General features: G+C 36.7%; 3 protein-coding genes across 5 annotated transcripts in view; 1 reads left to right on the plus strand and 2 right to left on the minus strand.

Moving 5' to 3' along the window:
- LOC126054939 (small ribosomal subunit protein uS14m) overlaps positions 1 to 27,634 on the minus strand; it is a 180,005-nt gene that overhangs the window by 39,428 nt on the left and 112,943 nt on the right. The window lies entirely within an intron of this gene.
- LOC110370125 (zinc finger protein 14) lies at positions 157 to 3,791 on the plus strand. The gene is made up of 6 exons (XM_021325857.3): positions 157 to 568; positions 1,504 to 1,625; positions 1,904 to 2,113; positions 2,422 to 2,556; positions 2,726 to 2,809; positions 2,987 to 3,791. Exons 1-6 carry the CDS (start codon positions 432 to 434, stop codon positions 3,691 to 3,693), a joined length of 1,395 nt encoding a protein of 464 aa, XP_021181532.3. The 5' UTR covers positions 157 to 431; the 3' UTR covers positions 3,694 to 3,791.
- LOC110370107 (proteoglycan 4) overlaps positions 3,857 to 27,634 on the minus strand; it is a 66,384-nt gene continuing 42,606 nt past the window's right edge. For 2 of the 3 annotated variants that reach the window (XM_049842009.2, XM_049842010.2), the window contains 5 exons: positions 25,371 to 25,745; positions 13,590 to 13,714; positions 12,914 to 13,225; positions 10,415 to 10,604; positions 3,857 to 8,668 (listed from right to left, as the gene is read on the minus strand). In XM_049842009.2, the coding sequence (XP_049697966.2) occupies positions 4,675 to 8,668; positions 10,415 to 10,604; positions 12,914 to 13,225; positions 13,590 to 13,714; positions 25,371 to 25,723 (4,974 nt within the window). In that variant the 5' untranslated portion in view covers positions 25,724 to 25,745 and the 3' untranslated portion in view covers positions 3,857 to 4,674. Of the gene's footprint in view, positions 8,669 to 10,414; positions 10,605 to 12,913; positions 13,226 to 13,589; positions 13,715 to 14,188; positions 14,334 to 25,370; positions 25,746 to 27,634 lie in introns of those variants that run through there. The other variant, XM_049842011.2, reaches the window with a different exon arrangement.

Raw genomic sequence — 27,634 nt, forward strand, 5'->3', positions numbered from 1 at the left:
TTATAAGTATTTCTATGGTTTATATTGATTTATATACAACACATACAACACGTAAGCTGATAGACCATTCGACCGTAGTCTTGTTTACACGTCTTTATCGAACAGAAAAGTTTTCCGAACGAAATTTATCAGCTGATAACGTTTGACAGCAGAGTTCATATCGCAGTCAAGTTAGTTAGGACAATAAAATTTCCTCATTGCTTCTTCATCAATGTTGCATTGAAAGTGTTTTGGGCAGGCGGTTGCTCGGGCTAATTTAATTTAGGTTAATTCACGTATAGTTTGTTTTTGACATTCAGATATGAACATTAATTAACCGTGCCTTACCCTAACTTAAATTTAACTAAAGTCAAAAGTGGCAACAAGTGTACAAAGCTTTGTATTTTTTATGCGATAATTAAATATTTTTCAAGATTATTCTGTACCCCACAATGCCCGACAAGAAAAGTATTCTGAAATGCCGTCATTGCTCCAAGAGCTTCAAATATGACAGTGAAAGAAAGCGCCATGAGCAAAGCCATGACCCCCAGTTTCAGTGCAAAGTTTGCAATAAAAACTTCAGCTTTATGTAAGTTTTTCCACTTAATCTCTTATATATATACTTAACTTGTGTCTATGTTAAACATTTATCTATTAAGTAATTAGATGTTCAATAATAAATGTGTTAAAGTATTATCTCTTGGTGACCTGGGATGTCATTATTTAATCATCTTTGTTCCAAGTAACTAGTAGGTATATAAACACTAATTAATTAATTAGATGGTATTAATGTATAGGTAGTGTGGTGCAGAAATAGGGTTGGTTACCCCATGGATAGCTGGTAGTCCCTTTTTTTATAAATTTTGAAAGAAGTCGTAACATAAAACATATTAATGAGTGTTAATTGGGTATGTACATATTTAAATAGGTTATATAATGTGTTAGTTAAACTGTGATTCTTATATGACCAGTGTGTTACATATCACATGATAAATGTTTGTATATCTGAATTCGAGGATCAGAATAGAATATTAAGAGAATTAAAAATTATTAAAAAAAAATTGGCATCCGAACATAACCATATTCTGATATTTTTTATGAAGTAGTAAAAATCAATATTATGTTTCTAATTATGAAAGAAGTATTGCACAATGTTTTGTTATCATTACATTGTAATATCCCATGTCTAGGTCATATTTGTTAAGTAATCACTTAGATAATGGCTATTTTTAGCTTAATATACATATAAGTATTAGTTAATATATTTCTCATCAAATTTTATTTTGACAGCTACACCTACACATACTTATGTATAAAATTTTGAGATGATTATTTATTGAAATGTTAAATGTTGACTTTGAATAAGATTAATTGAATTACTTGTCAAGTACCAATAGGAAGATTATTCTTAGACCTATTTTCCTGGGTCCACAAAAAGGACCCTTAGGACATTGTTTCAGGAAGTATCTGAAACTGGTAGAAATAGCTAGAAAAATATAAAAATACCTATATCTTTTACTTCAGATCAGCTCTACGCCGCCATGAAAAGCAGCATGAGAGAACAGGGACAGTTCAATGTTCCGAATGTGGAAGAGAGTTCAGAGATAATATACTTCTTAAAAGACACACTAAATATGCACATGGAGGTAAGGTTATATTATTATGTTTATCTTTTTTGCATCTGAATGTCTATTTCTTGTAGTTTCTATTAAATACTATCTTTGAAATAGTACTCAAACGGGGATTAAATGCTGTCTGGTTCTCCATGGCATGGCTATGGTGGTGGTTGGTATCTCCTGGTTCCGAACTACCCCAGCCAAATCAGTTCAGCAGAGATATATACTGTAACTAAAATGACTTCTTTTTACAAATATAGAAAAAGTATATTGTCGTTTGAAATACAGTAATTTTAATGTTGTTTCAGGAAAATTCACATGCACAAAATGTAGCACAGTGTTCAACAGTGAGCCGGCACTGAAGACACACATGAAAACACACAAGTCCCTGTCGGAGAGGCGCTATGAGTGTAGCTTTGAGGGCTGCACCAAGAAGTTTAACTTTGCACACCATTTGAAACACCATGAGCTCACACACACAAATACAAAGCAACATTATTGTAAGATATGTAATAAAGGTGAGTTTTGGTCTACTGATGTTTTGCAAATTTTGTTATTATTTGGTACCTAATAGGGATGTATATATAGTTCTCAATTTGCAAAGTTATCTCAGTAGTAAATAAAACCATTTCTTTTTCCTTTTGAATCCATATCCATAAGTGGTCATCAATTTTGAAGAAAACCATAATTTCCAGTACAATATTCTTTGGAAAACAACACCCAATATTCCAAGCAAACTTGTAATAATTTAAGAGTTTTTATTAGCAACAGGCAACACCGTAAAAAAATGCCACTGAACGTTAACTAAATATGACTTTTATTTCAGGTTTCATACAATCACATCATTTGAAGACTCACATGAAGACGCACACTTCTGACTCGTCTCTTATCTGTTTGCTTGATGATTGCGGGAAGAAATTCGCCACTGTGTACGCTAAGAAACGACATGTGGTGAAACATCGTAAGTGTTACATTCAGTAAAAGATGTTTTATGCGTCGATAGAAAACTTTTTGGTCACTAAAACCAATATTATTTTGAAGACCTACAAATGTAGCTGAAGAAAGGACTAGTGAGGATTTTAAGCAGAGATGGGTTTCAAGAAAATATATATACTTTTTTTTTGTTGCAGATCTTAAGCCAGATAGCGGAATATCATCTGACTCAAGTTCTGCATGTGATTTGTCCTTTATGACAAAAATGGAAACCGAAGATGGTAAGTTAGCCTTTATTTGGTTTAAAGGCAAAAAAATTATTAAAATCAACGCTAGGTGAATAAACTTATTTGAGCACTGAGCGGTCTGCAAATTATATTTTTGCCACAAAACAAAAAATCACGAAGTGTAAATTAAACATGATAATTGATCGATCAAATGTTTACTGCTATTTTCAGATACCATAAACTGCCCGTCGTGTGCACAAATAATACTCAAGTCTCAATACGAAAAACATGCATTTAGCTGTATACAGAATCTAAAAGAGGAATATTCTACCGAAAATATACCTGGAACGATTTTTGAAAATAGTGGAATTGAGGAATTAAGAACACAAAGTAAAAATAATGACGAAGAAGTCGTCAACTGTAAGTTAGTATTAGGCCGTTGTATAATGAGTGATAAAGGCGAAAAATGCGTTTGTGCACAAATATCTAAGACTGTTGAAGAAGAAGAATATGATTTTGTACCTATTGATGAACCTTTAAATATGACTAAGCCAGATAAGAACACTGATAACTTCTGTGAAGGTTGTGAATGTTCTGAACGTTTTAAAGTTAAAACTGCACCAATTAGGCCCTGTGGAGATTGGCGGGAGAACGCGCCATTAATAGAGTACAAGACTGATGGCACGTTAAAATTAAAAGAATTTTTCGAAATTGATATTCCTGCAATCAATTCTCCAATAGAAGAAAAAAATACATATAAGGAAGTGAAACTGTTTCCCTATAATAGTTGTAAAGCTGTATTGGGTAACTGCATCGTGAGTGGGAATGGCACTATGGGCGATGGCTGTCTGTGCGCCAGGATGGCAATGGATGACCAAATAACTACGCAAGAGATTGATGATATCACGCCGAGACCAAAACAAGAAATGTGTCTGTGATTGACATAAATACAAATCCTAAGGTTGTTGACTTAAATAGAGTTATATATTTGTTGGTACTTATTGAAGTCTAATATAAATGTTGGTAGTTTCTTAAAGGTTTATTTTATTGCAACTTACCCTTAAAAATCATAGTGGAATTGTAGGAAAGTAAACACTGTGATCTAATTATTATTAACTTTATATTTATTTACAACATAATTCAATTATTTTACAAATCAACCATTTATACAAAATATTTATCTTAGTTAACAAGTACTAAATTAATTATTATTTTACAATCAGACCTCACTTCTGTGTAATATCACTAAGTTAATAAGTACGAACGGAATGTTTATCTGCGAGTTATCACATTCGCCATGGCAGACAATCACAAGAAATATATAAAACAAACGCAGTCTAACGGTTACGCCAGTTTATTCCCAAACTCGTTACACTAACAGCGCCCGATTCAAAAGTAATTTTATTTAAAATAATAATAATATACATTTAGCTATGGTAACAATTACAAGATAGGACTGTCAGGTAATCCTCTAAGTATGAGGCCGTAATATTACAAGATCCAAGGTTTTTTTGTGTACCTTCGTAAAGTATGAATCGCGTAAAATACTTATAGTACCTGCATAGGTACGTTTTATCAGTTATTTATACATTTTTACGCAACCCACCTATTTTTATATAAAGACAAGCAAATAAATAAATCTAAATCTTTCTTTCAAGACGATGACTCTTCCTAGTTTGACTAGTCTAACGAATAAAATGTTCACAATATGAATACAAGGACAATACAATTAAAGGTACTGTAAAGTTTCTGTGGACCGAAACCCAGTAAAATTGAATTAATTCATAAAATAAAATATTGCATTTACATTGGTATAAAATAATTTGTTCGGGATAATTTGATCGACAGGGTCAACGGATCACAGGAAAAGAAATAGCAACGTTAAAACTAATTGTGTTGAGTTAACATTGAGCGGCATACTACGCTTCATTATTAATTACTGAATCAAATTTGGTAGCATCTAATGTCCTTTTATCACTTTTTGGCAAATCACTTATATCATTGAGCTCTTCAATGTTTTCACTTTTCTGCTCTTTCAGCAGACCTTTTTCTTCCTTGATGGGCACAACGCTCAGGAACTCCCCGTCAGTGCTGAGCGTTGGCGCCGAGGTCGTGGCGCTCGCAGGCTCCGTCTCCAACTTTACGCTAGTTGACGTTGTTGTTGGCTCCTTACTATAAACTAGGTCGTCGGTGTCCATTAAGAACCTGGATATAGGCAATGTTTCTTTCTTCGAGATAACTACCTTATCATTCACTTTAGCAAGAGTTGCTAAAGTCGTGGCGTCTGTTGTCGCGTTAGAGGTAACCCTAGTGACATTTTCATGAGTGTCCACGTTCATGAGCAATTCATTAAATGAAGTGTCATCGTCCGAAGTTCCTGGTACCCTCTCTTCTTGATCTTTACTGTCTCTATTAGTCCCTTTAGCTAGGACCGACAAAGTATCTTTAGTTGTTGAGTTTAGACCTTCCGATTGGTTGATAACATGCTCCTCCGTATTTTCGTTTTGGGTCTCAGTTAAGTTATTAGGTTCGAGATCATGACCTTCTTGAAGTTTTTTGACTAAACTCTTATTGTTTTCCACCTCTGGTAAGAAAGGATTCATTTCTGTTTCGTGGTCATCGTACTCGGCAGATTGTGCATTTGTAGGTTTCGCTAATGGAACCGTGCTGTTACTTTTATGACTAGATATCTCATAAATAGTAACGTTCAAGTTACTCGCCTGTGTTGTATTCGGAGGGTTTTCAGGGAAGTTAGGTTCTTCGGTTTCAGATACTGTAGCGTTATCCGAACTTTCGATCATCGTGGCCTCCGTGGGTAGTTCGTTTATAGAAGGTGTTTGTGTTTCGTCACCCATCCCTTGGTGTGGCTCGGTACTTTCTTCGGTATTTTTGTTCAATTCTTTCACTGTTAGGTACTTTTCTGTTTCTTCCCAGACGGGCGCTGGTTCAGCATTTGGAGCGGGTTCAGGTTGAGCATTCGTAGCGGGTACATCTTCAGCATTCATAGCGGGTTCAGGTTGAGCATTCGTAGCGGATTCAGGTTGAGCGTTTGTAGCGGGTTCAGATTCAGCATTCGCAGTGAGTTCCGGTTCAGCATTCGTAGCGGGTTCAGGTTGAGCACTCGTGGTCGGGGATGGTTCATCACTGCTAACTGTTGTTGATTCGGTATTCTGTGATGAAGAGTTATTGGCTTCAGCTTCTTTATGTTCGACTAGTGTTTCGCTTGGCGCCTGCATGGTCTTTTCAGCTATTTTGTAAATGTACTCACTTATAGTAGTTGTTTCAATAGGCACATGTGTGGTGAGGCTGATTTCTTTCATAACAGTTGCATCCTCTCCCGCTTCAGTAGTAGTAACTGGTTTTGGCGCTTCAGTGGTTACTTCTTTGTTCACTCTTTTAAAACGAGTATCTTCATTATCATAATCATGCACCATTCCATACAGCGGTTCGTCTTGTTCTTGCTTATTACCAGTAGAACCCATGTTGTTTAAGTAATCTGGTTCAAAATCATCTTTAACCTGTCCATGGTTCATGATTTCTTCAATTTTCGTTACAGAGGATTCTGTACTTTCGTGCTTTGCCATTTTATTCATAGCTTCATTGTAGTTTATTTCGGTAACGGGTTCTGATAGCCAATCTGAGTCAGTAGTACCTCGTGTTCTGTCGGTCAATAGCTCTCCCTCTTCTGTTGTCTGTTGTACGCTGTTTCCTTCTGTTGTATCTTTGGGTGCTTGTGGTGGTTTTTCTATAGATTTGGAGGACCTATTGTAAAGCATATTTATAGCATCAAATGTTATATCCATGCCTTCTTCTGGTTCGCGTTCGGTTGACGTTTCGTTGTTAGTTCCAGTATTAGGTTTATTCTCCAAAACGTCTAATAATTTATCTTCTTCAGAGTTTTGATAATGCTTATTAATAGAAAATTGTTTGATTATTTCTGGCTCCGATGTTGTTACTTCAATTGGTACTGATTTATTAGTATCTAGTGACTTGGCTTCCTCAAGGATTGAAGTTATCATGGATACTTTTGAAGTATCAGTTCTTTCACCTTCATTTTCTGCTAGTGTCGATTCTGTTTCAGTTTCACTCTTAGAAATCATGGCCGAGTCTTCTGTAACCGCTACGCTTTCCATTTTCGTAGTTGTTTCTAATGTAATATTATCTAAATCAAACATTTCTTCACTTGCAGGAATTTGAACTGGAACTTTAATTTCTTCCTCGAGTCTACGTGTTTTTTCTGTCCTTGGGTTATCCATATCTTTACTAGTCAAATCGAAGGAATCGTTATCGTTTATAGATTTAGTATTTGAGGTCGTCGTGGTTTCAAATAAAAAATCTTCATCAAAGGTTTTGAAGGATCTTTGTTCGGATTCGTGGATGATTCTGTTAACGGTATTATTGAATAGTTCTTCAAAGTCGGTTTGGTTGTGGTCATCCGATTTTTCTGAATTACGTTGATTTTCAAGCCAGTCGGATATTTCAGTAGTCGTTTCTTCCTGTCGTTCGTCTGTCGGATCGTTCTCTTTAGCACTTAAAATTGAAATTATTTCAGGTTTTGGTTCATATGAGGGTTCATTTATGAGGTTTGGTTCGGATATAGATATTCTCTTAGTTGTCATTTCAATTTCCACTTCCTCAATGGGCTTATATTCAAATTTACCTTCATTGGTGTACAAGATCGACTTTTCTTCTGAGGTATCTAAATGGTCATTGCGATGTTCTGATTGATGGTTGCCTTCTACCACTCTAGTTATACTTGATTCCTCAGTGACTGCTGCGGGCTCTGGTTCTGGCTCAATTTCGTGTTCGGGCATTTGAGATGTATCTTTTTCCGTAGTCTGAGTAACTTCGGAAGAAGATTCAATTGCCTGGGTGGTGGTTCTAGTTGGTTCGGGTTCAGGTTGTGTTTCAGAAGACGATTCAGTTTCCATAGCGCGTTGTCTTGCTTGTTCTTCTTCACGTAAGATGAAGGCAGGATTCAACGCAACGGGCTCAGGTGTTGATGTTGATGACTCTGGTTCCGGTTCTGGCTCCGGTTCCGGTTCTGGTTTGGGTTCTGGTATTGATTCAGGTTCAGGTTTTGTCTCTAGCTCACCTTCTGGTTTTGGTTCTGGTTCCGGAGTTGGTTCAGGTTCATGTTCAGGTTTGTGTTCTGGCTCGTGTTCAGCTTTTGGCTCCGGTTCTGCAGTTGGTTCTGGTACTGGCTCAGCAGTCGGGTGGGGCTCTGATGCTGGCTCCGGTTCCGCTGTTGGTTCTGGTTCCGGCTTTGGTTCAGGCTCAGATTTCGGTTCTGGCTCAGGAGTAGGGGTTTCTTCACTGGAATCAGGTTTAACCTGTTCAGGTTGGTCTTGGTTTCTGTTCGTGTGGCCAAAAATGTGCGAGAAGTTAACGTCTGCCTCAGGTTCAGTAGTCGTTTCCGGCATCATGTGGTGCGTCTCTTTCCAGTCGAAAGTTTGCTCGGAGTTGTGGTTCGATTCAGTTGTGGGTTTTTCTTCTATACTGGCAACGGTAGTAGTGACTGGTTTGGGGTCTGCCGCCAGAACTGTAAAATCTCTGGCTTTTGTGTCTTCCTCGCTCCTTTCGGTTTCTGCGTCCAGTAAAGTTATGCATTTCTTAGGATTGCCGAGGTCCAAGATTTGGCCATGTGGGCAGGTGCAGGTGAATTCCAGAGTCATCTCATCAAACTCGCAGCCGTATTCGCATCCATTTTTGTTTATCTGGCAGATATCGAGAACAGGTCTCGTGTTCAGCCTGTCTTCAGCGATGTGATAGATATTGATCATTCTGTTATTCTTGGCGAGGTAGTCGTCGAGCTTGGCCTGCAGTTTGTTGGCGTTCAACAAGTCCTCTGTAGGTTCGTTGTTCAGTTTGGGTTTCCAGTGGACTCTGTAGGTGACGATAACGGATCCTTTTCTGTAAATAAAGAATAAAATGTTTATAAACATTTGCATCAGATAAACAAGTATTTTTAACAGACTTCCCAAAAAGGAGGATGTTCTCAATTCGTCTTGATATTTTTTTTATGTAGGTATGTTCACCGATTAGTCGAAGACCCCTGGACTGTATACCTCCCAGGTGGTTCTATAATCATCAGGTCATCTGATGATGAAAACCCTGAGAAATCGAGGGAAACTTTCGAAAGTTGTAGGCATGCGCAGAGTATGTCTGATACTATATGCAACAGTGTTTGTAGGAGTCGGTTTTATATTTTTTGTAAAAAAGATATTAAGAAAATAGTTTGTATTGTCTTGATAACCAAATTCCATTTCAAATTCAAATCTTTATTGCGAATTAAGTAGGTACAAAAGGATCTTATAACTAGGTATAGTAAGTTCAACTCAGTCGTGCGCGCGGCCCTATGTGTGGGTAAACCTTGTACATGTACAGTGACTTTGTGTGCGTGACAAGAGGTACAGTCGGGTACAATACAGTTATTTAGGGGTTGTATACGGGTGTTTAAAGAAAAACAGTTATTACGTAATTTAATGTTTATTTATTTATAATGATTATAAATCGCTACTTGAAAAATCAAATGATGAATTTTCGGATTCGCTACTCTCCAAGGTGAATTATAAATTCTGACTCCATGTCAAAATGTCTATAGTAATCTTCTTTTTTCTTTTATATATGTCGACAAGTATTACCCCACATCCCTTCATCAATTTGACTTAAACGTTCATTTATGAGTTTCATTATTTTCGTCTTATTTTGGTCGACATTATGCAAAGCAATATAATTTTTTTAAATTCCCCACACATTTTGTTTACATTATTATACTAGATTATACCTCTTTTTATATTCTTAGTCCACACTTTTATTTATTGTGCGCGTACCCCGAGCTAGAAAATATGTAAGAAGTATTTAATTCATCTTTTAGATATTTCACCTTATTTATTTCTTAGATAATGTCAAAGTCAATTTGAAAAGACGTATGAGAAAATTATATTTAATTTAATAAGAAGCTTTGAATGTTGTTTCATTTTTTGAAACGCTTTACCTGACTCCTTAATAATTTCTCCGTGAATAACTAGTATTTTCGTAAACGACTGTACCCATAACAAAAAGCGATAAGAACACGTCATGCTCGGACGACGTCACTGTCACACGAATGAAAGTTGTATATTTACAAGCCGACGCACACATAAGGCCGCGCGCAAATCTGAGTTGAACTATCTATACCTACGTTCTTAGAACTTAGTTGCCTGTTAACGTATTGCAATTTATTAAAATTAGGTAGTTACCTATATTATTTAAATCATTAAACTTATTAAATGACTTATAAAATGTAATATAATTATAATTACTGTTTATAAAACTTCTTCCAAAGCAATTCTTATTTAATTTACTAAAAATGGTTCGGAGATCTCTCCAGGTCCGCGAAATATTTCCCCGAGGGTGCAGGTGATTAAGTATCACCATAGACTAATAATCATCATCAGTATCACTAGTCACTAGATAGTATAAAATAAAGTCGTTTCCTCTGTCCCTATATCCCTATGTAAGCCCAAATCTTTAAAACTACCTATGCAAAGGTTTTTAATGCTTTTTTTTAATAGAGTGATTGAAGAAGAATGAGAATTGAAGAGGAAGGCTTATTGCATACAAGTATTGCACCCGTGCGAAGCCGGGGCAGTCGTTAGTTTATAAAGTGTGTCTTACTTGAGCTGTATGATTTCTACAGTAATTTCGTTGTCTCCGTTATCGAGGCTGTTCCTGTCGAACAATGCTCGCTTGATGCCGTCCGAGAAGCTGGCCACGAACTCCCTGTACTCGTTGCTCTCATTATCTTGGAGTGCTTCAGTAAATTCCTCGTTATCTATTTTCAGCTCGCCTTCCACAGTCCTGGGTACTGGAATAAATTACAAGAAAGTTTATAAAAAAATTGTTCTTCATTTGTTAAAAGATAAAGGACAATGCTATTCTTTGTATGGAAGTTGGGCTCAAGAGTTGCCCACAGTAACTGCATAGTGTATTATGTTCCTTAGGCTTGTAATAGGTCCCAGACCGAAATATTTCGAAATCTATCCCAGGAGTCCTGAGAAAAACTGGTTTGACTCTTATTCAATATTACGAAAAATATGCTTACGAACTCTTAATATTCCACTTTTATTACCTTAATTGAAATTAATTATATTAATTGGCAAACACGAGGGGTTGTATACGACAACTTTTTTTTAACCAACTTCCAAAACTGGAGGAGGTTCTCAGTTCGTTTATATTCTTTTTACGTTTGTACGAGCATAACTCCGCCGATTACTAAACGATTTAAACAATTATTTCATTTTCCAAAGGGCTTACTTCCCAAATGGTTCCTTTATCATCCGGTCCAGGGTCTGATGATGGAAACCCTAAAAAATCGGGTGCAACTCTCAAAAATTGTAGGCACATATCAAGTAAAACCTTGTCATTTGGGTAAATGTCTCCGACACCATAAAACAGTGGAGGTTAAGATCTGACCTGACGATGAAAACGACAGAGAGACTAGGGAACTCCTCAACGGTATCTACTAACTACCTCGTGTTTGAGCTTATTTTATTCGTCTTGAAAAGATTTTTCTAGTAGATAGCTCATAGCGCAGGAGTCTTGAACTTCTAGATTTTGTACTGCGGTAATTGCCTTTTTTCGGAAATCAGGGTCAGTTCTTATTAGAATCCAATGCTTTTAGAATGTATTTTAAAATCACATTAAGTAAAAAAAATAAGCCATTCCAACATTTTCCACTACTGGATAGACCGCCACATACTGAGCGTTGAGATTGACAATGTATGTGAGACCTAATTGGAAGAAAAGTCTTGTCAGGTTAATTTCGCGGGAGCCCTGGGACCGATTTCATAAATATTTGGGTTTCGTATTAAGAGTGAAGTAAATAACCTATTTTGACAACTCCCACTACTGGGTAAATGCCTAAGACTTTGTAAAGTGACTATCTATGGAAAACATTTGAACCGGTTTTCCTCGGGACCCCTGGGAGCGATTTCAAAAACATTTGGGTTTCGTATCAAGAGTGAAGTAAATGACATATTTTGACCAATCCCACTACTGGGCAAATGCCTAAGACTTTGTAAAGTGATTAGCTATGGAAAACATTTGAACCGGTTTTTCTCGGGACCTCTGTAACCGATTTCTAAAATATTTGGATTTCGTATTAACAGTGAAGTAAAGAACCTATTCTAACCATTCCCACTACTGGGAAAATGGCTTGGGCTTTATAAAGTGACTGTTCAAGTTGAACATTAGAACCGGTTTTTCTCGGGACCTCTGGGACCGATTTCTAAAATATTTGGATTTCGTATTAACAGTGAAGAAAAGAACCTATTCTAACCATTCCCACAACTGGGCAAATGGCTTGAGCTTTATAAAGTGACTGTTCGAGTTTGACATTAGAACCGGTTTTCTCGGGACCTCTGGGACCGATTTCCAAAATATTTTAATTTCGTGTTAACAGTGCAGTAAAGAACCTATTTCGACCACTTTCACTACTGGGCAAATGGCTCAGGCTTTGTTAAGTGACTAACTATGGAGAACATTTGAACCGGTTTTCCTCGGGACCCCTGGGACCGATTTCAAAAATATTTTAATTTCGTGTTAAGAGGGAAGTCAAGAACCTGTTTTGACCACTCCCACTACTGGACAAATGGCTCAAGCTTTGTAAAGCGACTGTTCATGTGGAATATTTGAACCGGTTTTCCTCGGGACTCCAGGGAGCGATTTCAAAAATATTTGCATTACGTGTTCAAAGTGCACTATGGAACCCCCTGGAACTACTCCCACTGCTGGGCAAACTTTGAGCCCACACCCTGGCATTGTCCTTTAGACTGCTATTTACGGCATTGCTTAGTTTATCTTATCTAGAATCTATGATAATGATAAGTACTAGCAGGTATTCTGTCTAGATTTATAAATTAACATTCGATTTTAAGGGTGCGTTTTCAAAGCGAGCTGCCGATTGCATCTGCCGATGCATGCAGCGTCTACATGCAATTGGTTAATATCTGACGGCATATGCTGCTGCGGCTCCGATCCAAAACGGTGTTATGTAAATAATACAAAACAGAAGCAGTAGTGCAGTTGCAGCACGAGCGGTCGCAGTGCAGTGCAGTCGGCAGCTGGCTTTCAAAACGTATCTTTCCCAAAAACTAACATTTCGACATTACTCACCATACATAGTAGAATCACCGGTCTCCTCCGACATAACAGAATGTTCGTGCCCCTCATCGCTCTGAGGTTCAGGTCCGTGTTGATGCTCCGTCGTCTCCATACTGTGGTCGTGGTCTCCATGTTCAGCACTATGCTCAGGCTCAGGCTCAGGCTCAGGCTCTGGATGTGCTTGTCCATGCTGATGGTCGAGGTCATGGTCGTGGTCATGTTGGACGTGACTGATGCCGCCCAGCGCCCGCGCTGAACTCACGCTGTGTTCTGATGCGTTGTATTGCTCCAAGGGTGTTGGCGTGTTTGTGAAGAGGATGCCCGCTGGAATTGTAGATGGTATTTTGTTAGAAAGGCTTATTCTTACAAATTAAGTGACTTTAAATTATGTTGTGCTACTTCTAACACTATGTTTGCAGAAGAATATTACCAAAGGTCAATTTGTAAACAGATTTTAAACATGAGAGTATAAACTTCATAAGGTTAGGGTGGATAGTTAATCTTACGAGATACATTTAGTCCCGATAACATTTCAGGAATGCATATTTTTTTGCAGGTATGTGGGTAAGTCGTAGTTAATTTGAACAGGTTAACACATATTACTGTAACTTTTTAGGATAAACCACTAAGATTTACTTTTCAACAGAGATTTAGGACACAATAAAAATGAATAAAGTGAAAAACTTACTGGCTGCTAGCACGATGATGGCAACTATGGCTGCTACGACGAGACCGAGGAGGGTCCAACAGAGAGGTCGCTTGCAACCTCCCTTCTCACCGCGTTTGTCTGCCGTCACGTACAGCTTCTCACCTCTGTAAATATTAAATAACACCATTAAAAAGGATTTTAAAAGAAATAGTTAATCCGATAAGATATAGGTAGGTAAAATTGTAGGTGGGTAAGTACATATAATGGGGGGACGTGTATTTCAATGCGTAAAATATTTGTAAAGAGAGTAATGTTAAAAAGATTAAAAAAATGTAACGTTGCAAGATAGCAAAATTGCTCTTAGCTCATAATTAAAAATTCGTGTAAAAAATAACTGTCGGTAGTTAACTAAAATCCATAATGGCCGTTTCCATCAAAAAGTATTTATAAACTTGCCTAACTGATGATTTTACCGTAAAAATAATTATCTATCATCGTGTCTACACCAAAACTATCAATAATTAACCAATTACGAAATAGATTGCATAATTACACGGTGGGCAAAATCACCCACCGTGGCCTAGGTCAAAAGCATGGTTTGATTTGCATAAAAGATTGTTAAATTTAAGTATACGCACTCTTCGACGCCTTCTTCTATTTCTCGAGCAGTTAGAAGTCTCTCCGTAGGATTTTCCATGATATCCATTGCCACAAAAACTTTAATGAGAAGGATTCACCTTCACCCAACCGAGGAATGGACACCGACTACGGACTCGTTCAAAAATTTTCTCTAACGACTACCTATAATGACTAAGGAATATTTTTGTGCCACCTACATTTAACTTATTTTTTAGCAATCATAATGTTGCCAATTTAGGTTGAGATAATTCTTCCCTTACACGAATATAGAATTAATCGATTCATTAATTTACTGAGTAAATAATGTAGAATGTATTTTACATATTTTAAGATAAATGGATAACTCTTATTTCTGTTGTAGAAAGTGATTTTGTATAACGATGCGATGACGACATTTTGTTAAACGGTTTCATTATAATTCGAGTAAGCTTTCTAGAGATAGCGTTTAAGTTGAAATAAATTGGTGTCTACGAAGATACTATAATATTGCTAGTGGCTACGAAAGTAGAGGTAGGAACATAATTACCGTTCAATCATTCTTGAGAATCTTTGAAATGAATTTATCGTATTTTTATCTGTACCTGAGGATTCATGTGAACGTTTGATGATGAATGAACATTGAATGGCTTTGAAAAGTAATTACACCGAAAATAGCTCGTAAGTAGGCAGCTTAGTGTCCAAAATGCAGTGTCATTTATAAGTCATGGTTCATAAGACTGATTTGGGATGCACCTATGCAAATACATGGCTTAAGGTATTTGAAGGTCGGAAGCCAAGAGTTAGGGCGTGTCGCATTCCTGGTACGAGAGGTTGCCTTATAAGAAAACGAATAACTTACGTGCTCATAACTTTAAACTTAGCAGTTAATGTAAAAGATTATGTGAGACGCTTGTTTGACGTAATTTTTGATCTAATTGATTGCTACACAAGTTTGACTTGGCTGTTTTCAACGTAATTGATACTTAATTAGATACTAATTTACTGTGATATAATGCACTTAAGTTTTTACTTTCATATTTTGATTACTAACTTATCTACATAGCCGGATCTTACTATACCGTGTTTGCTTTATAGTTTAGCATTTAGATGTTAAATTGACTGTCAACAGAAAAGCTCGTAGTGTTGTTTAGATCTTCCGAATGATTTACAGCTATTAATAATTATTTTGGATCGTAATATCCTACCTCTATATCCCTTCGTCTTAAACCAGCCAAATAGGACCATAATAGGTGTGCACGAATTTGCAAAACCAAGTCAGAGCGTAACCTTTGCTGTCCATAAGAAAAATGAATGCATTTCTCGTAACTTATGAGTATGCACTTCTCCCTCACTCCAACAGTTAGACCATAGACATGTTATAGAACAGTGAGACATGTCGGTTATTATAAAATCCGCCGGTGGTCGCGAGGTGAGCGCGGTCGCCGGGTCGTCGCCCTGCGCTTTGTTCCCCTCCCGCGACCCGCGACCGCGAGCCCCTGCCGGAACATTAAGTCCTGTGTTGCACCTTATGTCCCTAAGGTCTTAGTTTTGATGCAAGACTTCATATAACCTGGCATAAAAACATCTAACAATTTTAAACGACAAATTACGGTCCTATAACGAAACACTTTTTGGGATATGCAGAAAATTATGTCAGCCGTAAAAGTTACTTAGAATATTAATGATAGTATAATTATCGTTTTATAGCTCAACTTTGAAAAGAGCAACTAAAACGGCCATACTTGGCTTTATTACTTAAAAAGTCTAATGGGGCCAATTTAAAATCTGCACAAGCATGTCGGCTTCGTAATTTCAAGCTTTAGATACTCCTTATTCAAATGTGGAGGTGTAATTAGTTCGTGTTAAACCAGTTTTGTCTCAAAAAGCCGTCAACATATGTGACCTACTTTCGGCACGTGTGTTGATCGGTGATCAATCAGAGCACGAGCCATTGCGCAAGCCTCTGTCTATTCAGATCATGAATGGGCTCAAATATCAGTGTGTCGCGCGGAATTGCACAACTTTTGGAGAAAACTGTGTGCAGTATTGTACGTTACATGATGTTTTTTAATACGACCAACTAAACTATTTTGTCATTGGTTTCCTTGTATGTAGATAGACCCAGAAATATCGATCAGACTTTGGTACAACGTGTGTTATAACTATCTTTAATTGATGCACGTCTCAAAAGACAGCAATGACTATTCTCCGTTTTGCATCCAATGCATCTCATTTGAGTACCGTTTTGCACTGCAATGGGAAAGGGCGTGCGAAATTGTAAATTAATCTATTTCCATATGAGAAGGTTTCCCGCTATTCTTGGTACTTACTTCCATCACTAGATTATGGAAAAGAAATTCATAAGTACCCACTTCCTTAAAAATGTGTGTGGCCACATAACTTGTTGTCGAATTGATAATTAAAAGGTTTATAAGTAGATAAACGAATTAAATTAAAAACCTATACAATATTAATTATAAATATTAATTATAATTGATCACGCTAGAAGTTTTTATTTATGCAATTTATTTAAGACATTATTCCTCAGGAACTAAATATAACTAAGTATGTGTTAACACTACAATCATGGGCGCAAGCTTGTCTTCTCATATAGGCCAGAGTGGTCAACGATCCTCTTTTGTTTTTCATGACAATAGACAACCTATTCTACATGTGACTTCTGTGCTCAATGGCATCTAAAGATTTTTTGTATAAGTACTGCATACATGGACTCTTTAGTAAGGCGTTGAATATCTTTTTCAGCATTACTGATTAAATGTTTATTATTTTCTAAGTATTTCTTTATTTCTCACTATGGTCGTCAACAAGTAAATTATGACAATGTATGTTCAAACAGGTTTGTATCAAATTTCCGACATACAAAATGTACATTATACTTGAAAATAAGCCACGGGCCGCCTTGTGGGGTCCACTTTATATTCCCTAAGGCGACGTTGGCGCAGTTTCGGCTTCTCTGCTCCCATGCTCATGGACGCCAACTGAATCTTTGATAAACACTATAATGAGTTTCTGGAGGTGAAGCTAATTAAATATTTAACGCGTACCACCATGTTTTTACGGTTAATTTGTGAATAAGTTGGTTTTTGAGCTGACGGGGTTTAATGCAAGGTCTTTGGATCTTCATTGATTAACATTACTTGAAACTTGAGAAATAGTATAAGACCCAGTTAGAAGTGTCACGAAAGTGTACTTTTACGGTCACTTGTGCTTCTGTAAAAACTTGTAAAAATAGATAAATTCACCAATGGATTTTTTGGCTATCATCAAGCATTAGTAGATGTTTATGTTGTCATATTGCTTTTATAGCAAAGATTGGAAATACCATTAAAAAGTTTAATCGTTACACTTTTTTGTGTACCTACATCAACTAATCGACTAAACAATCGATCCATAGCGGATCTAAATTTAATTACTAAGTTTGTTACACTATTCACTAGTGAGGCAAAGGCTTTGAAATGCAATGCCAATGTTTTCGTCATGGCCTCACTTCGGGCCGAGCTCCATTTCCTATTGTTATGAATTTCTTTAAGCCTGACACACGCTCTTTTGTGTATAAATGTAACATTTGAATATGCAACGGCTTTCTAGAAACAATACCAAATAGTTACAGTTAACGTGTTATTTTTTTGTTTACAACTAGTCCAGGTTGTTTGGTTGTTTTAAAAACTTTCTGCCGGATTTTAGTTTGTAACAAAAGCAATGGTTGTGCAACAACAAGCACGTTGTTTGAAAGTCAAGGAAACTAATCGAGTCGACAGGCTTTTGTCGCTGAAATGTACAAAGGAATAAACAAGTAACTTAGTAATGTACACGTTGACTTTAAGATACACTATTAGTAAGTGCCTATATTTACTAAATCACCTTGGACTCGTGACAAAGGTGCCACTTTTAACAAGCACTAGATCTATTGCCCTCATTAAAAGCTATAAATTACTCATTTTAATTTACAAGAATAATAATTATAACAGTGATTACTATAGCCTGATCTACTAACGTTAGCTAAGCTAGCTCTGCTATTAACTGTTTATGATAATGATCGACTATCTGTCATACATTGAAGAAAGTGTAAACTAAACTGATTGGAAAGCAGCGAATTAATGCAATGTATGAGTCAACTTTCTAATTAACTATAAAATTTCTGAAGAGCTGCACTCTCTGTATACGTTTACCTATCGCGCTGTGATTAATGAAAAAGCTTTGGGTGCAGTCGAAGATTGAAGTCAATCTAATCAAAACTATCTTAATTTGTCGAGTATTAAATATTTTATAGTTAATTAATAATGAAATACGAATTGACGATGCTAAATAGTAAATTCATATTTTAAAAGACCTTGGTATTTTAAAACAATAATGTTAATGAAATAAAAATATTCAAATTGAGAAGCGCGAAAATATTTGACACTATGACTTTTCCAAGTAGGCAAAGGCGCGCAGCTATGCAGCCACGGTTCACCGTCGCCGCGTCGGAAGAACAAAGAAGGTTAGAATACTTTGAACATATTTACTGCACATCCTCATTGGTCGCCGTGAGTGACCGGCAGGCGATGTCAGAGACCATGTTGCATAATGCAACAGGTCGTGATGTGCACTTCCTGGCTTCCGGGCCACAACAATACTCACCTGTCGTGGGATTAACATGTTCTGTTTAATATTAAGCCATTATTTTGACGGTGAAAGTCAACTTTAAGTTTGAAGCACATTGTTTAGAAATTACGTTAGTTTTGAGATGTGTTGTGGGAAGTTGGTTCCTAAGTAGATAGGTAGTTGATTCTAATTTCACATATTGTACGAGGATGAAAAATAAAGCTAATTAATTTGGTAGATATTCAGCAAAATCATAACTATAAAATTAAACAAAAGAACTAAACAACCAGTTTATTATTAATTTGACATTTTAGTGATGTTTATTTTTATTTATATTTTGAATGTCATCCATACAGGAACTACGTCAACGAATTAGTCATGTCTAATCTGCTTTTATTATTGAAATAAATAAATTCTGAACACATGTGTCATGACAAATTACGCATCTCAAATCTTTAGATTACCGTCTACGTGTGCTATCGGTATACCACATACTTGCCCAGTGTCTTAATATTAACACTATTGAAGATTGACGTAGCCTTTTCTTCGATTTAGCCCTATACATAACACTCATAGAAAAAAAATATCCTCAAATCTTTTTCTATGCGACAAAGTTAATGGTTATGGTTATTGGTCAATACAAAAATCTCACTACGATAAACTGAAGGATTCATTGAAAATTAACAAATGATATTTTATTAAAAAAAACATCAAAACTAGAACATTTTCTTATCGCGCGCCATTTTCTAAAAAACTGTTACCACTAACCACTTTGCATAATCGCAATCGGTATTTAAAACTAGATTATTATTGCCGCAGTCTTATTGCAAGAACGACCTGTCTGCGCTTGCGCATTTGTTTATAAACCTAAGTTTTTATGAGAATGCTTGTTATTAAAATTACTTAAGAATGTTTTTTCTTTACGTCGAATGTACAGTTCCAAATGATTTGAAATGATACGACATGATAAGGGGCAAGAGAAAAGGCGTCGCTAAAGGAAATGCAATTAATTGACGCATATGTCAGACGCAATTGACAGATATGCGACATTTTCTAGAATTTTCTGGATAGAAGCGCATCGCAACAAAGTTCTAAGACAGGAATCTTACAAAGTAAGGCCGACTGCGCTTGCAACCAATTTAACTAATCGAGGAAACTGCTCATAGTTAGCTATTATTACATGTATTCCAAGTTAAACTTACATTTCCGTTAACGTCATTAAATACTTAAAGGTTCAATTATTAAATCTATTTTTGTTAGATTTTTTACAAGACGTCCGTAGACAAGAATTTCTGCTGCTACATAGTCCGTCCCCAATATTTTTTCTACCTGTTAAGTAAATGTTCTAGTTTTGCTTACTAGAAATACCTAATAGTTTGCCGTTACTTGTATGGGGCTAATGTCAAAGTTATATCTCTACTAAGCAAATTAACAGATTGATAAAATATTGGGATCAGCCGTCAGTAAAACAATCCATTCAAGTAAACTAGTTGGAACTTTTTAGAATGTTAATTGCGAAGTGGACGACCTTCAATCGTTTTATGTGAAACAAGTCAAACTGAGATCGTAAAAATTGGCCAGATTATAGGATTTAAATCTGTATAAAATTGTCCTTGAAATGAAATCAAGTTCGGAATGTGTCGTAAAAATGTAAGCACCAATCAGCGAATATTCAGTTGGTATAAATAGTTTTCAAATGAAATTAAGGCCTATTTAGATTATTATCAACGATCTGTAACACTGGTTTATAAAAATGCTAGCAGTCCTTTTCCCCGCAGCCGGATAAAAAGTAGCCTAGGGTTATTTGCGTACCTACCAAAAGTATTATTTGAATCAGCTCAATAGATTCGGCATTAAAGCGAGACATTTACTTTCACATTATAATGATATTAGTAATGATATATCAATAGCTAAAAATCAAATGAACAAGTCCTTCAGCAGTTAATAAAAGTCTAAATAAACAAATTTATAGATTTCTTTACGAGTTCACTTCAGGAAAAGGATATAGTTAGTTACGCAGTTTCCTACAAAACCTTTGTAATCGGAAGCTATAATTTAACAACAAAGATATCTAGTTTTATATGTTAATTGTATGAAAGTATTGAGCGTTTGCGGAAGTTTCACAATGCTTGTTTGTTTGTAAGTCACTCAACTTGAGATAAGTTTTCTAGTTAAACTGGGAAGCTAAGTCATCATTGTCCGTAGATAGAGTTTGTTTCTCTTGAGAAGATAAGTTTAGATTAAAATTACTTTAAGCACATGCTAAATAGGTTAAGTAAAATGTAGAAAGCGGAGGCTAAGGTGAAAATTATATTCACGACTACAAATAAATATTTACAGGATCTCTGGTATTTCATCCAACTAAATTCTACATTTATTATCAAACGCGAAAGTTTGTGTGTAGACACGAATATGTATTAATGCATGGATGTATGACTTTTTTACCACTTTCACGCAAACATAATATTATTTACGTTCTACGGCTATTTTATTTACGTTCGGGAAGTAGTTTTCTATGCGAGTAAAACCACGATCAGAAGTTAGTCATGAATAAACAACACTCATCGATGTTTTTTAACATTCTGATTTGACATATTTTCACGAGTGAGGCTAATTTTGAACAAGATACGTTACTAATTTGCAATTCAGAGGAGCGTTTAAATACGTGACGATCATTCGCGGTGGGATACTTTCAAGGTCATTACGTATTAACAAATCAAATTGTTTCTATAGTCAACGGCTTTTATTATATTGGAACTTGATCTTTATCAAAAATACCACGAGAGGGCAGAATAATTATTTAGGGGTTTCGTAAACAGTTTAAGAAGGCTCTGTAGCCTGAATCCAAATCCCGACAATCGCTATCACAAAAAATATGACTTTTCAACATAATAACCGACATAATTAGCTACGTAATTCTCCAAAATTATAATGAAAAGTTACTTTGAACTATAGAAAACACGAAACTGTCGAAGTAAATTAATATGGTGCTTTATTGAGTGAGTTTACGGATCACTGATCATCGTTGCGTAACAATTACCGCCGGGTTATTTGTGATAGACTGTCCACTGGACGCTTAAATGTTTAGGGTGATACCTTAGTGGAGATGAGAAGAGATGAGCGGGTAAAGAAATGTTATCTTAGTACATTTTTTATCACCGTACATCTAAATTGTGAGGTCACTGAAAGACTGACTGCTGTTTTTAGGCACAACAGTTTCAGAGAGCCCGGTAAAAAATAAAGGTGTGTTTTGTTTTCTTCCAGACTTGACAAAAAGATGCGTCACTTTGCATAAACTACTTTAGTATAAATGCGATTTAGATATCTTCCTTGTTGATGCAGGAAATAAGCTTTAGTCCACAAAGTTATCTCTTACTGCCTAGATTAGACGCGACAAATATTTGAACATAAAAGCACTATTTGCATTTTAATAACACCAGCCACAATACATATACGTCTATTATTATTAAATTTATTTAAATTGCTGACGATCTATTCTAAATTGCACTTTGACTATTTAATTGTATTTGACGTATAATGCTTGTGTTTACATTCCGCAGAGGTCGCGGTGTGTAAACCTTTTTGCTGGCTTGCGCAAGCGCAGCGCATCGGTACGGAGCTGCAATGGAACGGTTCATCGGGTGTAGTAATGATGAATTACTTCATGTAGTTGGTTTAGAATTTTTTTACCATATTTGTTCTTTATTGACCTTGGCACGCACAAAAGTTCTGTTATGATTTTACTTTTTTCTTTTCTTAAAATGTCAAAGAAATAGCTACCTATGTCACGACAAAAACAAGACTTTTCCAAAAGGTATTTCACCTCTAGAAACTTCGATGCCTTTAAAACAAGCAAATGCTAATTACAATTTCACAGTTCGGTCGTGAACCCTAGGACTATGGTCTTCAGGAGTGGACCGAGGTGTCACTGATGCGGAAAGCGGGCCTGTGACCAATTGGAGACACGCTCACTGAAGATAAGTTCTACGTCCTCTGTTTTGTGACAAAACTGACAAGCTTGTGACATATCTATTGGAACTTTTTGTTTGAAGACCTCTTTAGATTAAAAAGCAATTGTTTTTTAGACGAAACAATTCGTCGTTTGCTTTTTTCCATTGGCATTGCGTACGATCTTCATTTATTTGCTATTTGTGCTCAAATCACTAGTGTACTAAAGTGAGTGTTAAGGTAGAATTCCGTGGATAGCGGCTACGACAGCCGCGCGCGGCTTACGACAGTCGTCGGCCGCGCGCGACAATAGTCAACATATGAAAATGTATGGCGCCGCTGCCGAGGCCAGCGACAGTCGCGCGCGGCCGACGAATTTCGTGAGCCGCGCGCGGCCGTATGCATCTCAACATGGTCTAGCGCTTAATAACATCTATAGAATTTTAGTAAAACCAGAATTGAATTGTTTTTTATTTAGTCGGCAAAACTACCTTTTGTTTTCATTACAATACAAATGCTTTTGAATCAGTATTTGGTAGTATCCTTCATCATTTCTACTTTTTAAAGATAGGGTAGATTGGTAATCTATTTTCATAATACAGCCACAGCAACACGTCATCCTCTTCTTCTTCAAGGATATCAATTAGCACTTCGACTAGAGGGATCGGACGAACAAAATCGACTAATTTCAAGACAATGCCGCGCGCGGCTTACGAAATTCGTCGGCCGCGCGCGACTGTCGCTGGCCTCGGCAGCGGCGCCATACATTTTCATATGTTGACTATTGTCGCGCGCGGCCGACGACTGTCGTAGGCCGCGCGCGGCTGCGTCAGCCGCTACCCACGGAATTCTACCTTTAAACTTCCAAGGTACGTCTAGACTCTAGACAGGATTTCAATTATTATTTATACGATACAATTGAAGAACGTAGCCATTAGCCATGACATTAAACGTAGCGCAAAACATTTCCAATCATCATTTCAATGAGTAGTTTTACAGCTGTAATTGTATTTAGACGAAGTCGTTATAAGTATATAGTCCCTATACTTATAGGTAATTTCACACTTTAAAAATATAACACCATGTAAAGCTCTCGCTAAACTTTATGGCTAGTTGGAAAATCGTGCGAGTTTTTACGCAGAAGTAATTTTTGGGTCTGCTGACACCTAAAACTAGGTAGCTGAGGAGCGCGAGGTAAGAAGCACAGGGTATGGGCCACATGAGCGTACTTAAGCATGGAAATTAGTTTCTAGTCGTCATTGATATAAATGTAGTGCATGTTATATAATATGCCAGTTTTTATCTATGGGCCATTGATGCCTGAAAATAAAGTCATAAATAAATAAAATGTGTTTGGCTAGAACTATTTACACTAGAAGAAAACTAAACCATATTTTTGGTCTGGGATTAATCCGTGAATAGTCTATCTGACATCGGTCGGTATTGAATATCTAAGTATACCTAATGTTACCGTCTTTGACTAACTTCTCTCTAAGCCATGTAAAATCTAGTCTACGATTCGATCCGTGGAGGTCACAAATTTGCACGGCATGCGGCACTCCAGTTTATACGATTTGTACGGAGCCGCGGTCAAACGGTACTTGTTGATACCGATCTTTTTCGTTGCAATGATCCAATAAAACAGTTGCTCTCAACATTCGGCTGCGACTTGTTAGCAGTGTATTATTATCATTAGGTTCATTAGCAACCGGATTGCCTTGGACAGTGGTGGTCTCTTTACTAATGTTTTTGAAATATGGTGATATAATCTTAGCTTCCTGTCTGGGCGGTCCAGTTTTAGCTCTCATTGTGTTTCTTTAATAGACGCAATAGGACCAGCTATTGATTAATTCACAAGAAAACAAATGTTGACTACCTCGGCGTTATAACCTCTCGATTCACTATTGCCGTTGTTTATTTATTTTTATTAGTGTTAGTAGGCCTTTAGCAGCCAGCACATATTATAATGTTTCGTTTAATTGTTTCCAATCCCTGTTTTTCTTTGAAATATGTCAGCTATAAATAGCTGACATTGTTTGCTGTCATTTATAACAGGCAATAAATACATCTTCAATTAGGTCTTTAATTTACTTGATTTTACTTTAATTATAGTGGAAATAATGATATGTTATTGTTATTTATTCTATTGATTAATGGCATTATAAGGAACATCTTAAAAGAGCTAAAAATAAAACTAGTTCACATGACTTGCGTATTGATAGATAACTGTATCAAGCGGAGGCTCGTCTGATAATGAATAAACCAACATCAGATAAAAAACTGCATTGTACGCCTGCTCTTACTGAAGTAACGGTGACTGAAATAGTAGGCCTGAACCGAACGCACAGATGTACACCAATCACGTAATCAAAGTAACTAATCGAAATGAAAATTCTACGTTCCATTATCAAATGCTTCGTTGTTTATTTTTTTTAATGAAACAAATCGTATCAGGTCATGTATTTTGATCAATGATAGCGGTAACAGATCAATGTTTTTAGCATTCGTTACATAGACGATTTGAATCGTCACCGCAAAATGTGGTATCACAAATCGATCTTACGTAACAGTTGACAATTCATATTTATAATCTTATCGACGAATAGACATTGTCTCGACGACAATACTGTACATTAGAGCATCACTTACCTCATATATTTCCTATGTTCGTTTACTGGCACGAAGTACTCGTCGTAAGGGTTGGTGGCGTTCATGTCTACCTCCACGTCTTTCTTCTTCGCATTGCCATTCTTCGGAGTGAGGTTGATCAGTTCTAAGTTCACTGCTTCCAGAGTTTTGGTGTCTCCATTGGGTTCTTTAGTGTGGCCATTCTGCTGTGGTCCGTTTGAAGAGAAGGAGTCGTTGTGGTTATGGTTGGTGTCGGATTCGTCGTGTTGGTAGGCTCGGTTGTCGAAGGCACCGGGAGGTGACGGCGGCGAGGGGGGTCGGTGCTGCGGCCGCATGGGCTCGCGCGGCGAAGCCGATCTACTGTGGCTATCCATTACTTTCGGAGCGGACTGACATCTGCAAACAAATGAACTCGGTTACTCAAGCGAACCTATCTCGATACCTCACTCCTTGTCATTATCTAATTTATGCACCTTAAGTGGTGATTTGCATATGTGGGTCATTAATGCGGACATTATGTGTCTATTGCGTTACTTAATGACTTCGGAATTACGTTAAGTATCGGCTATTATTTTAACACAATCTGTACTTATTGTGCAGTTAGTGCTTCTTTGAACTTCATTTAATATAGGTGATTTCAAATTGCTTGTCACTTTTGTAATGATCTGATGATCCATTCTGTTTGTTTCGAATGAGGCGTGTGAAAGGTTAAACTTGTATTCTAATACCAAATTATTCTGTCATTGCTGTTCTGAATGGCCATTCAAAGATGAAAAGGGCATCAAAGTTCAAGATCATAGATGCCGAAACCTATTAAGTACATGTTTATTGGCACATTATGCCTCTAACAAATGTAACATGACGTGACATTTTGGTCGTAGCTCAAGTTATTCAAATGAGTGCGGAAGTGGGGCTCTAATAAAACCTTTGGCGTGCTAAATTAGAATGTTACGAATAACGTGGAAACATTCGGTCACGGTCCACTGTGCTGGACAATAATAACCCTGGCTCTGGTTGGTAACTGCAGTGAAACATACACCACGCCGCCAAAATATAGTTCAGTTTGAGCAACTTTAGATACCTACTCGTATCGATGAAATACTAAATTAACTCCTTTATAGTAACAGTTGGAAATGAATATATTGTAGATGCTAAGCGAATATTTAAACAGGGCCAACACACGGTAGGTATGCAGGTACGTAGTCGTAAGCGAATTTTTGGCTAAAAGTAGTGGCATCATGTTACTTTACACTAAGCTTTATGTGATTGTGTCGTACATAATGTCTATCTCTAACTACAATGAAAGTAATCTCCGTGATAAGTATCAAACTCAATTCTAATTTCAGTTTCAGAGAAAATTGACCAGCCATTACACCGCTATTGCTGATTGCTGCGGCTTCAACATAATCAACATGCAGTGTGCTATCTTTTGCTTCAAATGCAAACTTATATGCAATTTCGACTACAATAACCCCTTAATTTGACAATTCCATAATGTATTATACTTTCATTAGGTTACTTTTTATCGGTCTGGTCAGTCGCTTCATCGTCGGATGTATTATTACGTATATTTGTTTAACGATTACAGACATTTTTGACGGTATTGCCACTTGAAACTTCAGATTCCTCGACAGTACTTTTAGGAATGTTCAATAATAATATCAGTGGTAAGTGATAGTTGAGTAGCTAGTTAATGTGCCGTGTATTCTGACATCAAAGTGAGATGTACATGACGATGAGAAACTTGTGAAAACAGAAACGGTATGAATGCATCTTGCAGAGTATGATGTAAATGATCTTAACATTAATTATGTCAATAGCTTTGAAAGTTAATATTATTTAAGCGATTATGTCACACCTCTTAAAATTTGACGATAGATGGCAGTTTTACTGGGCTAATTGTTAAGCTTTATGAAGATACATGAATGTGACAACGTGGGTATCGAAATAATGAGCACACGATCAATGGTGAGCCGAGAACAAGGCGTTTGTCCTTAGTCCCAATACGCGAGTCGTCGAGGTTAGCCACCTTTTACTGAACCTCGCGAGCTTCTCTATGCTCTGCGATAATTGTGCTCGTTAGAGGTCGGGGTTCAAAGATAAATGCTAACTTATATAAACCTTTTTAGGTGCAGTAGCCCAAAAAGAAGGTTGGACCAAAATCAATGAAATCTCTTCATTTTATATATTTTATAATAACTTTCATTAAAAATGGAGTACAGTAGAGGCAGATTTTGGGGATAAAATAAAAATGGAAGCTGATGACGACGATTCTTCAGCGAATG

Source organism: Helicoverpa armigera, chromosome 5, assembly GCF_030705265.1.
Source record: "Helicoverpa armigera isolate CAAS_96S chromosome 5, ASM3070526v1, whole genome shotgun sequence".
Classification (NCBI taxonomy): domain Eukaryota; kingdom Metazoa; phylum Arthropoda; class Insecta; order Lepidoptera; family Noctuidae; genus Helicoverpa; species Helicoverpa armigera.

Bases quoted from the DNA above. Each gene is read 5' to 3' on its own strand.
- LOC110370125 (XM_021325857.3), top strand. From the start codon at position 432: ATGCCCGACAAGAAAAGTATTCTGAAATGCCGTCATTGCTCCAAGAGC. The intron at 569-1,503 runs GTAAGTTTTTCC...CTTTTACTTCAG, and splicing joins AATAAAAACTTCAGCTTTAT to ATCAGCTCTACGCCGCCATG. The intron at 2,810-2,986 runs GTAAGTTAGCCT...TGCTATTTTCAG, and splicing joins AAAAATGGAAACCGAAGATG to ATACCATAAACTGCCCGTCG.